General features: G+C 45.5%; 1 protein-coding gene and 1 pseudogene across 1 annotated transcript; one reads left to right on the top strand and one right to left on the bottom strand.

Moving 5' to 3' along the window:
* Positions 1–2,751: 2,751 nt before the first annotated feature.
* Positions 2,752–3,159, top strand: LOC139235315 (zinc finger protein 239-like; the record flags this gene model as incomplete). Its single annotated transcript, XM_070866465.1, has 1 exon — positions 2,752–3,159. A coding segment is annotated over one exon (408 nt), but the record flags the coding sequence as incomplete, so codon positions are not given.
* A 60-nt stretch (positions 3,160–3,219) lies between these two features.
* On the bottom strand, positions 3,220–13,872 carry LOC139235419 (zinc finger protein 250-like; annotated as a pseudogene).
* Positions 13,873–18,650: the final 4,778 nt, after the last annotated feature.

Here is an 18,650-nt window from a genome sequence, read left to right as displayed (position 1 = left end):
CAACTGACTAGATGGACCTCGCCTTTTAAACCCCATCAGAGAAATATCAGCATTTGATGTTTAATTTGCTAAACCTTTATAAAACACTGGTTAGGCCTCAGCTGGAGAATTGTGTTCAAGTTTGGGCTCCAAACTTTCATAATGATGGCAAGCTTTTAGAGAAGGTGCAGAAGGAATGGTGCCAGGGAGAATGGGAATTCCGTGATGTGGAGAGCCTGCTGAAGGTTTCTCCAGAGAGCAGGAAAGGGTTAAAGGAGATTTCATGGAGATGTACAAATTTATGAACGATTTAGGTAGAGTAAATATGGAGAAAGTGTTTCTAGTGGCATTAGGGAAGGTAACCAGAGGAGTCAGACTTCCGATGTTTGGCAAAATAACGAGAGGTGAGATGTGGGATCATTTATTACTCAGCAAATTGTTCTAATCCAGATTGCACGGTCTTAAAGGGTGGTGGATTGAATTGTAACTTTTAAAAGGGAATTGGATAAATACTTGCTGGGAAAAATATATCCAGCAATGGGTAAAGAGCAGAGGAGTGAGACTCATTGAACAGCTCCACCAAAGAGCCGGCACAGACAGGATGGGCTGCATGGCCTCCTGTGCCGTACTCTCCGTGACAATGGTGAATGATCTTACCCAGAGTGCTCCGAATACGCCCTATCTCCATCAGCAGGGGGGCAACGTGGGTAGGCCTGGTCCCTGGAGAGTATGCCCCTGTGCGGAGAGGCTCCCGTGGACTGATTGGAGCGAGCATGGCATCAGCATCACCAAGTGTGGCTCTCAGGCACCAGGCAACACCAAGTGTGACTCTCAGTCCCGGGCAGCACCGATTGTGGCTCCCAGGCCTCATGCAGCAGGTCGCATGCATCATAGAGTGCGGCTCTCAGGCCCCGGGCAACACCGAGTGTGGCTCTCGGGCCCCGGGCAACACCGGGTGTGGCTCTCAGGTCCCGGGCAACACCGATTGCGGCTCTCAGCCTGCGTGTCAAAGCCTCCGGGCCCAACACCAGCAAATCCCAGGGGCAGTGCCTCCCCCATACCATGAAATACAGCATGCCCAGCAATTCCCAGCCGCTCTGTATCAGGGTGGGTGCTGGATGCAGAAGTCACTCCCTGGTCTCCTGTGCAGTATAGTATTAGGCAGTCCCTTGAATCGAGGATGACCCACTTCCACACCAAAACGTGATGAGTTCACAGATGTTTCAATATGAGACCTGATATTCCAGGTCCCGAACTACATATTGAAGGGAGGGAGATGCCTGTGCGTGGATTCTTTTAACGCGTGTGTCCGTTGCATACCAGCCACCACACGGGCTGAACATTACGAGGTCTTGGTCCAGTGGGAAGGGTTAACCAAGATGACTGGAGACCAAGTTCTGCTGCGCAGACCTGGTGCACATACTCCTACTGCCCATAGATCGCAGTGTGGTCTGGCCCATGCTGTCCCTGGGCCCTTGCCTATCCCGGGCCCCGAACTCGCGCCTCTTGTGGCCCCAATCTCTTCACCCCAAACTCCTGTCTCTTGTGGGGCCCAATATCTCCGCCCCGAACTCTCGCCTTTCGTGGGCCCCAATCTCTTCCCCCACTGAACTCTCGCCTCTCGTGGGGCCCAATCTCACCGTCCAGAACTCTCGCTGCTTGTGGGCCCCAATCTCACCGCCCCGATCCCTCACCTCTCCTGGGCCCCAATCTCTCCGCCCTGAACTCTCATCTCTCCTTGGCCACAATCTCTCCTCCCTGAACACTCACTTCTCCTTGGCCCCAATCTCTCCATTCCGAACTCTTCCCTCTCCTTGGCCCCAATCTCTCAGCCCCGAACTCTTCCTTCTCCTTGGCCCCAATCTCTCAGCCTCGAACTCTCGGCCTTGTGGGCCACAATCTCTCAGCCCCGATCTCCCGGCGCTACTCCACCTGGACCTCACCACTCCTCTGCTGCTTGCCGCACCACCTGCTGTACCTGGGCCGTTCTGATGATCCTGTCCATGCTACAATCGCTGACCTGGATTCCGGTACAAAGCAAAATCTAGAATCTCAAGTCTACAAATCTAGGGCAATTTAGAATAAATCGCCTCTCAACTATGCTGCAAATGTTAGAAAGACGCTTTGGATACCTGGCCTCCTGTGTGGGTCTGTTTGTTGCATCTGTTTGAGCTGGAGTGGAGATGGAGGAGGAGCTGCTGGGTTTCAACCCCAGTAATTCTGGGCCCAGTGGGACCAACAATTCCCCATGTGGGGCTCTCAATGGAGCTGGGTTCTCTTTCCTGAGGGACATTAATGAACCAGTTAGGTTTTACCACAAACTGGCAGCTTCCGTGGCTACTATTTCTAGTGCTGGTGCCAGAAATTACCAAGTTCATTAAGCTCAATTTCTCAAAGTGCCTTTGTGTTTTTGTGGGATCTCTCTCATCCACCCTTTTCATGAATGAAATTCACTTTACAGGGTATTAAAAGTGGAGGATTTATCGACCGGAGGCTCAAACATCACATTAACATCTGACGAAGTCACTCGATTCATCGGGAATGGATTATCATCCAGCAACTATGGATGCAAAAAGCACTGTTCATAGCGGGGAGAAAGTGTACACATGCTCTGTGTGTGGACAAGGCTTCAGCCGATCATCCAACCTGGAGAGACACAAGCACAGTCACACTGGGGAGAAACTGTGTAAATGTGGGGACTGTGGGAAACGTTTCAACTACCCGTCCGAGCTGGAAACACACCAGCGAGTTCACACTGGGGAGAGGCCGTTCACCTGCTCTGAGTGTCAGGAGGGATTCACTCAGTCATCCAACCTGCTGATACATCAGCGAATTCACACTGGGGAGAGGCCGTTCACCTGTTCCGTGTGTGGGAAGGGATTCAATGAGTCATCCAACCTGCTGGCGCACCAGCGAATTCACACTGGGGAGAAGCCGTTCACCTGTTCCGTGTGTGGGAAGGGATTCATTCAGTCATCCGTCCTGCTGACACACCAGCGAATTCACACTGGGGAGAGGCCGTTCAGCTGCTCTGAGTGTGGGAAGGGATTCAATGAGTCATCCAACCTGTTGGCACACCAGAGAATTCACACCGGGGAGAGGCCATTCACCTGCTCTGAGTGTGGGAAGGGATTCACTCAGTCATCCCACCTGTTGAGGCACCAGCGAGTTCACAAATGATTATAGGGGTTGGATTATGCTGTTATTGCTGCTGTTAATCACAACCCGACTGAACCATGTTCATTCTGACAGTTGGGGTTTGTTTCCGCTGATGAAAACTCCTGTAATATTCGGGATATAGACAAATAAATTCATGTTGCTTTCAACACATTGCTGCAGGCTTTTCTCTTTCCCAGCCGAGTGTTTAGCATCACCTGGCTGGAGCTCAGAGAGGACAATCTGGGGGGAGGATCATATGGGTGAAGAACTTCAGCATGGACACAGTCCTTCAGGGTCATACTGAGAGGGGAAAATGGCACTTTGTTCTTTCTCATCTCTCTTCACTGACAGCAACCCGTGCGGGTTAATCTTGACAGTGTAAGGTGCGGATGATATCCACCCAAGGGTGCTAAAAGAGATAGGATGGGAGCTCTGCCAGCCTCTTGCTCATATCGCCAACAGATCAGTAGATTCATGGGTTGTTCCCTGAGATTGGAAGGTAGCACATGTAGTTCCCATTTTTCAATTGTGCACAAGCCAGAGCTCGGAAACTGAAGGCCCATCAACGTGACCTTGATCACTGGGAAGGTGCTTGAAGGGATCCAGAGAGATGCTGTTTTCCATCATGGGGAAAGTGAAGGGGCCATTAGAGATACTGAACATGGATTCCGGAAAACAAGGTCACGTCTTACAAACTAGCTTGAGTCTGTAAAGAAGTTGTTAGGTTGGTGGATGGGGGAATCTGGTTGACATTGTCTGCCTCAAGGTGTCAAACTCATTTTCTAGGGTGGGCCTGATCCAATATCCTGGCACTTGGCATGGGACACATTCAGCAAAAGCTATTAAAATAGGAATAATTGAAGATAAACTACATCGGAATTTACATTTAGATTTTATTTACTGCCGCTGCTCCCAATCCCTGGCACCACTTAGCTTGAGCATTCATGAATTAACCCTGCTCAAACCATAAGCACAAGGGTATCGGTGCATGGTTCTGCCTGTGACCACAAGGCTGTGTCACTGCCACACACAGATACCGTTTCCTTGTTTCACATCTCCATACAAACACCATCTCTTCACACATCACCTTGCTACACAATTGCAGCAGACATGAGCAAGGCCCTGAGGCTTATTACAATACATATTTCATTGCAGCAAAGGTTACACTGGGAGAAATGATCAGTTATTTTCCATTACAGGCAAAATTCCGGACAAACCAGCAGCACATTGGCACCTGAACAGTGTTTCATTGGCCTACAGGCTTTTCTTAAATAGATTTTCTGCCTGGATATAAACTTAACCAGCTTTGCAGGCGTGAGGCCCTATTCACACATTGAAGGTGAGAGAGATGCTGTGGGGCACACGCTAAGTCCAGCAGCTGAAAATGATTGACAGACTGGGTTTTGTGTTTAGTGATCCCGGGCGTGTTACCAATACCAGCAAAGATGAAGCCCATGGAATAAAAGGGACAGTGGATACTGTCTCACTGTGAGCGAGTCAGAATGAGAAGCTTTAACAACAGCCGATGTTTCACAAAGGGAGACCTCTCCAGACGAAAGGACATTGGTGGCGTTTAATGCGCTGTTTGTGTCACTGGGCGACAGGAGGCTATTTGTGACAGAAGGAAAGCTGGTCACAGCAAACAAACAGTTTACCGGCCTGTCCAGGGCCCACTCTGACCTCCACCTTCTCTCTCTCACTATTGATGGACACTGCTGCAGTAATTGCTCCTCTGACCTTTCCTCTCTTGTCCCTCCTACATCCCTAATACACGGCCCGACACAATCTCCCTCCCCCTACATCCTCACTGTGCTGGAATCCACACCAGTCTCACCATCTGCTCCTTGTTCTCTCCCTGGATCCTGAAACTACAGAACTCACTGATCCCTCCTGAAGTCTCCAGGCTCCAAAACTGAAGCTTGGTGGCCCTCAGTCTCCACTCCTTGATTTACCTCCCCTTCTCTCCTCCTCTTTCCCCCTTGGTTGTGTTCCACACTCTGGGCCTTGGGCCTTCCCCGGGAACTCAGTATGAACAGGGGGATGTGTGTTGAGACAGAATGTCCCAGCTCTCCACCTTGAAAGGGACAAGGAGAGGACCAGCTGGGCTGAATGGCTCTGCTTTATGACATCACTGCAGTGCCGAGCAACCACCCTCCCTGAGCCCTGCTCATTATGGGCTGGGTTGAGCTCAGTGCTGTTACAGGAAGGGAAACAGGAGCAGGATCCGAGCCATGTGGAGCCCAGGATCAATGGGGAGAGGTACAGGATCAATTTATACCTTATTGAGTGAGAAATGTCAGTGTCCCGGACACTCCCTGTCCCTCAGTATCTGTGTCAGGGAGCGACCGATGGGTTCACTGTGTATCTGACCTGTGTTGTGCCTGACTGGAGAGTGTTTGATGCTGACATGGGCTGCTCAGCTCGATGAACACAACATTTAACTCAAAGATGATCAGATAAACCCATCAGTTTCTCCCCTGGACACAGGTCCTGAAGGACAGGGAGTGTCTCTATTAATTTGGCTGGTGTCCTTGATCAAATTTAAATTCCTCATCTCTTTTTAAACATTCGTTCATGGGATGTGGGTGTCGCCTCTCACCTCTCATTCTTCTAAACGTTGGAGAATATAGGCCTGGTCTACTCAATCTCTCATAGGACAATCCCCCCATCCCAGGAATCAGTCTGGTGAATCTTCATTGCACTCCCTCTATAGGAAGTTTATCTTTCCTTAAAAGCACCTGAAGGTAACAATGATGTAATTTACTGTGTTCTGTAAGCATGTGCTATTTTGTTTTATTTTTTCTGCACTGTATTGTGTTTAGTTCATAAAATATTAATCTAAATTAAATTGGAGTTATTGAAATTAACTAAGCTATGTTTTATTCAAGGACAATAATGATAGCTTTACGAATGATTTCTGCTGTTTTAACGAATTTTTAATTCCGAAGGAAGTTTTGAAGTTCCAAACTTAAAAAAAAGAACCAAGTGTTGATTTAAAACAAACTTCTGTTTGTTCACTTGAGTAGTAACGAATTCAATCTTGTTTATAATCAATTTACAAGTGGAGTATAGTCACAGATGGAGCACGTGTAACCAGGCACGAGTATCTCCACGCTAACAAACAAAGGAAAAAGCTTACATTTATAGACTGTTTTCTTATCAAACTGGAGCCGGCATTGCCCAATATGGTAGTCTCGGCTACTGCATAGACCAGAGACACAAGTTTACATCAGCAACACATTTAGAAGCATTGCGGCCTGGCTACGGTGATTATAAACCACCAGTTCTTGACTTTTCTTATCCAAACAATATTTCTAATCAATTCTGTTATGAATATCGAAGCCTGGTTTGTCGCAAAACACCAGCTGTTGCTCAGTGAAATCTGTCTCTCTCTCCCTAATAATACGAAACACATGTTTTCCTCTATCGAATGAATGAAACATAAACCCTTTTCAGAAGCTGAATTAACCAGGGTCCACATGTCAACCTGTCCCACAGGTTTTTTTTATGGGTTACATTACCTGTTGATAACGTGTTTTATATCTTTCTTTGTCTTTACTAATCCTGGTTTCCTCTCAGCGTCCTTCCCTTTCCTTATATTTTCATTGTCCCTTATTGACTTCCTTACAGCATAATGCAATGACCAGAATCCCTGAAGCTATTATCCGTGCTATCACCAATCCCAGCTGGAACAATCTAACTAGATCCGACTTTCCAACATTCCTGATTGGCAAGTCTCGGGATTGCCTGTTCTGTCTCTCTATTCCTCTGTATGATTTGCACTGTGTGTTTCTGGGATGTCCTAATTCGCAGAATTATGAGCTTTAAAGCCAGAAACAGGGAGCATATAGTGTTCTATGTGTGGAATGACGCAACTGGCTTCATCCTCCAGAGGCAGTCTTGTCTGCAGATAAGTTGCGTTGTGATGATGTACCAGAACCAACGTTTAGCACCGATGCATGTGTTCCTCGGTGGAATCAAGCTCAAGTGATGTTCTAGTATGGGGCATCGGGTTGAACCCACAGTCATATACGTGACAGTAGTAGTCACACAATACTGTCCTTTTCCTTTATACACGGTATTAGTTTGGCCTTCGCCCCATTTATTTATTTCAATCTGGCATTCTGGAGATTCTTTGTCGAAGGTGAACCCACAAGCTGGAACATCTACAAACCCATGTTGTCCCTTTCAGAGTACAACACTGCATATCTGGTGCTATCCAAGTTCCTCCCTTCTTAATCAGATATCTTGGATATTCCTCATACTGTTTATGGATCGGACCTAACTCGGTCTTCCACCCTTGCAAACGATTCTACCCTATACACCGTCCAAGGTTTCATTTCATTTCCATTTTTCCTTAGCAAAGGCAAGATCAATCCCACTGGTCTAATATCTTCACTTCTTTCTCCTTCTCTCAGGGCCAAAATCCCCATTCCTATTGGCTGCATCACATCGAAGCCTATGACTTGGTTCCCCTAAACCATTTTCTCAGTTGTTCTTCATGAATAAACAAAGGGAATTGATTACTCTCTCTTGTCCAGTCCCTTCTGTTCCACATTCATCATAAATGTCACAGAGGCTACACACAATACCACCAGTGAGCCACATCATGTTCCCATTCACTTTCTATATCTATTTTGTTTACGCCTGTTAACATTACTGTGGCTCCTATTCTGAGCTATCCTGTCAGCTCTCACTTTCCTTGTGATTTAAACTGATTCTCCTTGTGTTCCCCATCTTCCTCATCCCTTGGATCCTATTTTCTATTCTTTCCTAACATATCCTTTTACAAATTCTCTTCCCATTTTGTCTATTAATTGTGAATATCTCCCTTCACATAATCTAGTTGATAGATTCAAGCTCATGTTTAAAACTTTTGATTTCAATTAACAATTTAAAAACACACATTGTCATATAATACATTTCCTGATTCAGTTACTTCGAGTCCATTAAAATGTGGGCTCTTTTACTGGATCGGACAGGTAGAGTTCTTTTTGTGAGGTGGGATGTCATTTTATTTAAGTCCCACATATGATGATCACTATCAGTGTTTGTACTTGGCAAACCAATAGTTAACATTACTGATCAACATACAACATTTCTTACTTTAAAATAACCTGCCGTCATTATCTTTTAAGTTTGTATTGAAGTATTTTATAATGGTCTTGAATTACTTATTGTCCTGATGTGATACTAACTCTTTAAGTGAACACTATTAATTTAGTGTTTGGGGTCAGGGTGTGTCCCAACCCACCTGGTTCAGGGGAGTCTTCCTGGTCTCCCAATCTTCCCAAGGAGCAGGCTTTAGGGTTCTTTCTCTATTACCACCAAAATTATGCTTTTGAGGGTCTCTTCTCGGTTTATCAAGGATTCCAAAACTAACCCTTTTGAGGTCCTCTGCTTCCTCCTGGAGATCGCCTCTCACTTGGATCCATGTTTTGTTATGGAGCCTGAGAGGTCTGGCCTCCTTATCGCCCACCTTCAGCTTGTAGCTGATCTGTACACAGCCATGGCCACCTTGTCCAGACACAGACAGGCTGACTTTTTTTGTTTTTAGCCTCTCTTCAAGCTTTCTTTGTTCAGTACTTAGTGGAGGCCTTGAAACTGATGACCATTCTAGCTGTAAGGAAATCCTAATTAGATCAGCATTTTCGCCACTATAAATTCTAATGCCTCTGACAGGTAGCAGTGTGTTTAACTCTATCCTGATTATTTCAAAGTCGGTTTCTCTATGGAGAATGTGTCACGGCCTCGATGGTTTAAAAAGTTGTCTCACTCTCCTGAGCCACATTAGCCATTTCATGTTGTGCTGTTGTCGATAACTGAGCATGCCTGAGACTCGTTCACACACACACGCAGCGGTATCCCAGTATCATGCCACACGTGACATCTGATCCAAGCCATTTGAGGTGATCTTATCAAAAGATCGTGGGGTGTCTGAAGATGTTTGCTCATCTCCCTCTGCACGGTCCCGATGTCTCGGGTAATGGCCAGGCGATCAAATTCAGTTTTCTTATTGTGCAGTGTAGGCAATGACACAAACATCTCAGAGAGAAATCTTAGCAATTTCCTACACTTCCCTGACTTTAACAAGAATTTACATTAACACCAGATTGTACCCAGGTGATTTATGACAATTCGCCCAGGAACAATGAGTGAAGAAACATTTCTATTTGGAGGTGTAACTTTCCTGTTTTCCTCTTATATCCTCACTCATTTCCTCTCATTACATTTTATACAGTGTTCACCATTTCATTCATGAGCCCGGAGGAACTTTACTGTCTGATACAATATTATCATACTGTCTTTAAACATCGATCAAACATTCCCACTTGCTCCAAGTTTTGACCCAGTTTCTTTGTTTAATTTTATTTAACCAAACCTCTTCTTGGACCTTTTATTCTCCAAAATATGCCAGAGAGCAATTCAGTCTCCAAGAGGAAGGATGTTAGTTACATTTAGCATAACAGTCACCCCCAAAAACTTATTTCTGAATACAGTTTGGACAGAACCAGAGAGACGGGACTTTTTCAAAAATAAAACATAATTATCTCAATTTTCAGTAAATTTTCCTTCCCATGGGTTTGACCAGCGATGCTTAGCAATATATATATGTATCTAAAATCAGTTTTAATTTCACAAACAAATTATGCCCAGACTTTGTCATTTTACAAAGAAGACAAAAGTAACAATTGCGTTTGGATGCAAGTCATTTATCTTCCCCTTCGAGCAGTGTGACTCGGACAATAGGATAACATCGGATATACGACACAGAAACAGGCCATTCGGCCCAACCAGTCCATGCCGGTGTTTATGCTCCACTCGAGCCTCCTCCCTTCTTTCCTCATCTAACTATATCCACATAACCCTCGATTCCCTTCTCCCTCATATGTTTCTCTAGCCTCCCCTTAAATGCATCGATACTATTCGCTTCAACCACTCCCTGTGGCAGCGAGTTCCACATTCTCACCACTCTCTGGGTAGAGGTTTCTTCTGAATTCCCCATTTGATTTCTTGGTGACTATCTTATGTTGATGGCCTCTAATTATGCTGGTCCCCACATGTGGAAACACTGTGTCTACTCTATCAAAACTTTTCATCATTTTAGAGATATTATGTCACCCCTCAGCCTTCTTTTTTCAAGAGAAAAGAGACCTGGCCTGTCCATCCTTTCCCGATAGGTATCCGCTCGCCTTTCTGGTATCATCCTTGTAAATCTTCTCTGCACCCTCTCCAGTGCCTCCATACCCTTTTTATAATATGGTGACCAGAATTGCACACACAAAGTCTAACCAAGGTTCGATACAAGTTTAGCATAACTTCACCACTTTTCCATTCGATAACAATTCAATTCTAAAACAATCGATTCCAATAATTTAACTCAATACTTTAAATTCTTAAGTCCAACTTTGTCAGCATGCTGCGACATTCGATGTCTGCAGATAACTGGAGATAATTTTGTTTTAACTGCTGGATCTTTTGCTATGCCATCAACCTCTTATCCAACTGGAACTGAGACACAAGTCTGCATTTTCTTCAACATACATCAACAATGTTAGAAGCACGTAAAACACTGGTCTTCCTGTGGCAAGCACAAACCACTAGTCTCTGAACTTTTCTTATTCTAACATAATATTTCTAATCTAAACATTCTATGATGAAAATATCCATGGCCAGTTGGTTGCAAACACCAACTGTTGCTCAGTGAAATCTTTCTCTAATGATAACAACCACATTTTCCCCGATATGGAATGAACTAAACATGAACACCTTTCAGAAGCTGAATTAACCGAGTTCCCTATACCAACACCCCTCACATCTTCCTTTCACTTCAACTGAAAGGAAAACACCAGATTGCATCAGTTGGAATTTGAAAGATATTTACAACAGATGCTCGATATTCTTAGAGTTAGCTTTGTTCTATATTCTGTCTACTCGAGGAGTTTGATAACAGACTTTCTCCTGTGAATGTAGAGCTGGAATATTGGGCCGGGATGTATTTACTTGTTCATCTTGTTGACTCGAAATCGTTGCCAATTATTTGACGTGACCTGTATTTTCTTAAATACATTTCCTGAATGGATTCAAATTTAAATTGAACCCAGGTTTGCAGGCGTGATGCTCCATTCACACATCGAAGGTGAGAGAGATGCTGTGGGGCACACGCTAAGTCCAGTATCTGAAAGTGATTCACAGACTGGGTTTAGTGTTTAGTGATCCCGGGTGTGTTACCGACACCTTCCCTCAATAACAAGGCTAGGAGAGGCACTCGGGAAGGTAAGGGGAACTTGAACTAGTCCACGAGAGTAACCAAGGGTATGAGAACTGAAATAATCCAGAGTTAGAAAGGAGAAAAGACCCCAAAATGGTGCAGTCAGTAAAAGGACATCAATTAGTCTTCTCTTATCTTGGAACATTAAATACCGACACACTCTGTTATTGAAACACCAAAATATTATATTCCAGCCCAGTTATAGAGTTATTATCATCAGAAACAAACTTCAACTGTCGGAATGGACACGATTCAGTCAGGATGTGATTAACAGCAGCAATGATAGCAGAATCCAACCACTGCAGTCACTTGTGAACTTGCTGGTGTCTCAGCAGGTGGGATGACCGAGTGAATCCCTTCCCACACTCAGAGCAGGAGAATGGCCTCTCCCCAGTGTGAGCTCGCTTGTGCCTCAGCAGGCTGGATGACACAGTGAATCCCTTCCCACACTCAGAGCAGGTGAATGGCCTCTCCCCAGTGTGAACTCGCTGGTGTGTCAGCAGGCGGGATGACACAATGAATCCTTTCCCACACTCCGATCAGGTGAACGGCCTCTCCCCAGTGTGAACTCGCTGGTGTGTCAGCAGGTGGGATGGCCAAGTGAATCCCTTCCCACACTCTGAACAGATGTACAGCCTCTCCCCAGTGTGAACCCGCTGGTGTGTCAGCAGACTGGATGACTGAGTGAATCGCTTCCCACACTCAGAGCAGGCGAACGGCCTCTCCCCAGTGTGAACTCGCTGGTGTGCTAGCAGGTCGGATGACTGCGTGAATCCTTTCCCACATTCAGAGCAGGTGAACGGCCTCTCTCCAGTGTTAACAAGCTGGTGTTTCACCAGGCTGGATGACTGAGTGAATTGCTTCCCACACTCTGAGCAGGTGAATGGCCTCTCTCCTGTGTGAACTCGGTGGTGTTTCTGCAGGGTGGATGACCAAGTGAATCCCTTCCCACACTTTGAGCAGGTGAATGGCTTCTCCCCGGTGTGAACTCGCTGGTGTTTCAGCAGGTAGGATGACTGAATGAATCGCTTCCCACACACGGGGCAGGTGAACGGCCTCTCCCCAGTGTGCACTCGCTGGTGTGCCACCAGATCGGATGACTGAGTGAATCCTTTCCCACATTCAGAGCAGGTGAACGGCCTCTCCCCAGTGTGAACAAGCTGGTGTTTCACCAGGCTGGATGACTGAGTGAATGGCTTCCCACACTCTGAGCAGGTGAATGGCCTCTCTCCTGTGTGAACTCGGTGGTGTTTCTGCAGGGTGGATGACCAAGTGAATCCCTTCCCACACTTTGAGCAGGTGAATGGCTTCTCCCCGGTGTGAACTCGCTGGTGTTTCAGCAGGTAGGATGACTGAATGAATCGCTTCCCACACACGGGGCAGGTGAACGGCCTCTCCCCAGTGTGCACTCGCTGGTGTGCCACCAGATCGGATGACTGAGTGAATCCTTTCCCACATTCAGAGCAGGTGAACGGCCTCTCCCCAGTGTGAACAAGCTGGTGTTTCACCAGGCTGGATGACTGAGTGAATGGCTTCCCACACACGGGGCAGGTGAACGGCCTCTCCCCAGTGTGAATGTGTTGATGAATTTCCAGCGCAGATGGGTAGCTGAATCCCTTCCCACAGTCCCCACATTTCCACGGTTTCTCCGTGGTGCGGGTGTGCTTCCGTCTCTCCAGGTTGGATGATCAGTTGACGCCTCCTCCACACACAACACGTTTACAGTTTTCCCCCGCTGTGAATGGTTCGAGGGTTTTTCAGGCTGTGTAACTGGTTAAAGCTCTTTCCACAATCAGTGCACTGAAACACTCTCACTCGGGTGTGTGTGTCTCTGCTTTTTCAGTCACACTGATGTTTGTAATCTTTCCCCACAGACAGAATAAACAAACATTTCTCCTTCCACATTCAAAGGCCGATGATATTCAAGTTCTGATGCATCGAGTGACTCTATCTGATCACGACGTGACGTTTAGTTTGAGTTTCCCTTCTTCAAATCCTCCCCTTCTAACACCCTGCAAAAGGAGTTTACAAAAGTCATCACTGTAAGTACAGGATTGAAATTCAGAAGAGACAATTCTAGTTTCTATGGAACATTCTTTCCTTCTGCTGTGTGGTTTTAAGTATTGTCTTAAAAAAATAATAAAGAGGGAGAAGATAGACTGAGAGTAAACTGGCAAGAAATATAAATACAGTCAGAGCTTCTACAGATATATAAAAAGGAAGAGATAGCTAAAATAAACGTTGGTCCCTGAGAGGATTAAACAGGGAAATGGCAGAGACTTTAAACAAATATTTTGTGTGGTCTTCACGGTGGAAGACACTTAAAAACATCCCAATAATAATAGATAATCAAGGGGTCACAGGGAGCGAGGAACTTAAAACAATCACTATCACTGGAGAAAAAGGACTAGACAAACTACTGGGACTAAAGGTGGACGTCCCCTGGACCTAATGGCCTGCATCCTGGGGTCTTAAAAGTGTCTGCAGAGAAACATAGAAACACAGAAACATAGAAAATAGGTGCAGGAGTAGGCTATTCGGCCCTTCTAGCCTGCACCGCCATTCAATGAGTTCATGGCTGAACATTCAACTTCAGTACCCCATTCCTGCTTTCTCGCCATAGCCGTTGATCCCCCTAGTAGTAAGGACCTCATCTAACTCCTTTTTGAATATATTTAGTGAATTGGCCTCAACAACTTTCTGTGGTAGAAAATTCCACAGGTTCACCACTCTCTGGGTGAAGAAGTTCCTCCGCATATCGGTCCTAAATGGCTTACCCTTTATCCTTAGACTGTGACCTCTGGTTCTGGACTTCCCCAACATTGGGAACATTCTTCCTGCATCTAACCTTTCCAACCCCGTCAGAATTTTAAATGTTTTTATGAGGTCCCCTCTCATTCTTCTGAACTCCAGTGAATACAAGCCCAGTTGATCCAGTCTTTCTTGATAGGAAAGTCCCGCCATCCCGGGAATCAGTCTGAAAACCTTCGCTGCACTCCCTCAATAGCAAGAATGTCCTTCCTCAGGTTAGGAGACCAAAACTGTACACAATACTCCAGGAGTGGCCTCACCAGTGCCCTGTACAACTGTAGCAACACCTCCCTGCCCCTGTACTCAAATCCCCTTGCTATGAAGGCCAACATGCCATTTGCTTTCTTAACCGCCTGCTGCACCTGCATGCCAACCTTCAATGACTGATGTACCATGACACCCAGGTCTCTTTGCACCTCCCCTTTTCCTAATCTGTCACCATTCAGATAATAGTCTGTCTCTCTGTTTTTACCACCAAAGTGGATAACCTCACATTTATCCACATTATACTTCATCTGCCATGCATTTGCCCACTCACCTAACCTATCCAAGTCGCTCTGCAGCCTCACAGCATCCTCCTCGCAGCTCACACTGCCACCCAACTTAGTGTCATCCGCAAATTTGGAGATACTACATTTAATCCGCTCATCTAAATCATTAATGTACAGTGTAAACAGCTGGGGCCCCAGCACAGAACCTTGCGGTACCCCACTAGTCACTGCCTGCCATTCTGAAAAGTACCCATTTACTCCTACTCTTTGCTTCCTGTCTGACAACCAGTTCTCAATCCATGTCAGTACACTACCCCCAATCCCATGTGCTCTAACTTTGCACATCAATCTCTTGTGTGGGACCTTGTCGAACGCCTTCTGAAAGTCCAAATATACCACATCAACTGGTTCTCCCTTATCCACTCTACTGGAAACATCCTCAAAAAATTCCAGAAGATTTGTCAAGCATGATTTCCCTTTCACAAATCCATGCTGACTTGGACCTATCATGTCACCTCTTTCCAAATGCACTGCTATGACATCCTTAATAATTGATTCCATCATTTTACCCACTACCGATGTCAGGCTGATATAATTCCCTGTTTTCTCTCTCCCTCCTTTTTTAAAAAGTGGGGTTACATTGGCTACCCTCCACTCCATAGGAACTGATCCAGAGTCAATGGAATGTTGGAAAATGACTGTCAACGCATCCACTATTTCCAAGGCCACCTCCTTAAGTACTCTGGGATGCAGTCCATCAGGCCCTGGGGATTTATCGACCTTCAATCCCATCAATTTCCCCAACACAATTTCCCGGCTCATAAGGATTTCCCTTAGTTCCTCCTCATTACTAGACCCCCCGACCCCTTTTATAACCGGAAGGTTGTTCGTGTCCTCCTTCGTGAATACCGAACCAAAGTACTTGTTCAATTGGTCCGCCATTTCTTTGTTCCCCGTTATGATTTCCCCTGATTCTGACTGCAGAGGACCTACATTTGTCTTTACTAACCTTTTTCTCTTTACATATCTATAGAAACTTTTGCAATCCGTCTTAATGTTCCCTGCAAGCTTCTTCTCATACTCCATTTTCCCTGCCCTAATCAAACCCTTTGTCCTCCTCTGCTGAGTTCTAAATTTCTCCCAGTCCCCAGGTTCGCTGCTATTTCTGGCCAATTTGTATGCCACTTCCTTGGCTTTAATACTATCCCTGATTTCCCTTGAAAACCACGGTTGAGCCACCTTCCCTTTTTTATTTTTATGCCAGACAGGAATGTACAATTGTTGTAGTTCATCCATGCGGTCTCTAAATGTCTGCCATTGCCCATCCACAGTCAACCCCTTAAGTATCATTCGCCAATCCATCCCAGCCAATTCACGCCTCGTACCTTCAAAGTTAGCCTTCTTTAAGTTCTGGACCATGGTCTCTGAATTAACTGTTTCATTCTCCATCCCAATGCAGAATTCCACCATATTATGGTCACTCTTCCCCAAGGGGCCTCGCACAACGTGATTGCTAATTAATCCTCTCTCATTACATAACACCCAGTCTAAGATGGCCTCCCCCCTAGTTGGTTCCTCGACATATTGGTCTAAAAAACCATCCCTTATGCACTCCAGAAAATCCTCCTCCACCGTATTGCTTCCAGTTTGGTTAGCCCAATCTATGTGCATATTAAAGTCACCCATTATAACTGCTGCACCTTTATTGCACGCACCCCTAATTTCCTGTTTGATGCCCTCCCCAACATCACTACTACTGTTTGGAGGTCTGTACACAACTCCGACTAACGTTTTTTGCCCCTTGGTGTTCTGCAGCTCTACCCATATAGATTCCACATCATCCAAGCTAATGTCCTTCCAAACTATTGCCTTAATCTCCTCCTTAACCAGCAATGCTACCCCACCTCCTTTTCCTTTTATTCTATCCTTCCTGAATGTTGAATACCCCTGGATGTTGAGTTCCCAGCCCTGATCATCCTGGAGCCACGTCTCCGTAATCCCAATCACATCATATTTGTTAACAGCCGAGATTTTTGTGTTCATGTCTCTGGAGTGCGACATCAACCCACAACCTTGTGACCCAGAGGCAAGTATGTTACCCACTGAGTCACAGCTGACACAAATACTGACAGAGTTAGAGCAGGTTAGCTCAGTTGGAGATGTGAGATGATGCATTTATCAATGCTTAGATATTTTGTCTATTCCTCAAAATCAGTAACATTTTGGAACGTTCAGGTCAAGGTTCACAGATTAACAATAAGAAATAGGAGCAGGAGTAGGCCATTGGATCCCTCGAGCCTGCTCTGACATTCAATAAAATCATGGCTGATGTGATCTTGACCTCAAGTCCACTTTCCTGCCTGCTCCCCATAACTCTTGACTCCCCTATATTTCAAAAATCTGTCTATCTCCCCTTTAAATATATTGACTGACTCAGTCTCCACAGCTCTCTGGGGGAGAGAATTCCAAAGATTCACGACCCTCAGAAGAAATTCCTCCGCATCTCCGTTTTAAATGGGCGACCCCTTATTCTGAAACTATGCACCCTAGTTCTAGATTCCTCCACGAGGGGAAACATCCTCTCTGCATCTACCCTGTCAAGCCCCCTCAGAATCTTACACGTTTCAATAAGATCACCTCTCATTCTTTGAAACTGCAATGAGTACAGGCCCAACCTGCTCAAGCTTACTTCACAAGATAACTCCTTCATCTCAGGAATCAACCTCGTGAGCCTTCTCTGAACTGCTTCCAATGCAAGTATATCCCTCCTTAAATAAGGAGACCAAAACTGTACGCAGTACTCCAGGTGTGGTCTCACGAACACCCTGTACATTTGCAGCAAGACTTCTCTACTTTTATACTCCATTCCCCTTCAATAAAGGCCAACATTCCATTTACCTTCCTGATCACTTGCTGTACCTGCATGCCAACTTTTTGTGTTTCATGCACAAGGATCCCCAGATCCCTCTGTACCGCAGCATTTTATAGTCTCCATTTAAATAATAATTTGCTTTTTTATTCTTCCAACCAAAGTGCATAACCTCACATTTTCTCACATTATACTCCATCTGCCAAATTTTTGCCCACTCACTGAGCCTGTCCATAACCCTTTGCAGATTCTTTGTGTCCTCCTCACAACTTGCTTTCCCACCTATCTTTGTATCAGCAGCATATTTGGCTGCAGTGCACTCCGTCCCTTCATTCAAGTCATTAATATGGATTGTAAATAGTTGAGGCCCCAGCACTGATCCCTGTGGCACCCCACTAGTTATAGTTTGCCAACCTGAAAATGACCCATTTATCCCGACTCTCTGTTTTCTCTTAGTTAGCCAATCCTACATCTATGCTAATATATTACCCCCAACCCTGTGAGTTCTTGTATTGTGCAGTAACCTTTTATCTGGCACCTTATCAAATGCCTTCTGGAAATCCAAATACACAACTGCTACTGGTTCCTCTTCATCCATCCTGCTCGTTACATCCTTAAAGAACTCGAGCAAGTTTGTCAAACGTGATTTCCGTTTCATCAAACCATGCCGTCTCTGCTTGACTATTATGATTTTCTAAATGTCCTGCTACTATTTCTTTAATAATGGCCTCCAGCATTTTCACAATGATAGATGTTAGGCTAACTGCTCTATAGTTTCCTGCTTTCTCTCTCCCTCCCTCCCTTGTTGAATAGAGGTGTTGCATTTGAGGTTTTCCAAAACACTGGGACCTTGCCAGAATCCAGGGAATTTTGGTAGATTACTACCAATCCATCCACAGTAGTAGTGATGTTGGGGAGGGCATCAAACATGAAATTAGGGGTGCGTGCAATAAAGGTGCAGCAGTTATAATGGGTGACTTTAATATGCACATAGATTGGGCTAACCAAACTGGAAGCAATACGGTGGAGGAGGATTTCCTGGAGTGCATAAGGGATGGTTTTTTAGACC

Source organism: Pristiophorus japonicus, chromosome 23 (assembly GCF_044704955.1).
Source record: "Pristiophorus japonicus isolate sPriJap1 chromosome 23, sPriJap1.hap1, whole genome shotgun sequence".
Lineage (NCBI taxonomy): Eukaryota > Metazoa > Chordata > Chondrichthyes > Pristiophoridae > Pristiophorus > Pristiophorus japonicus.
This window is presented reverse-complemented; position numbering and strand designations above follow the sequence as displayed.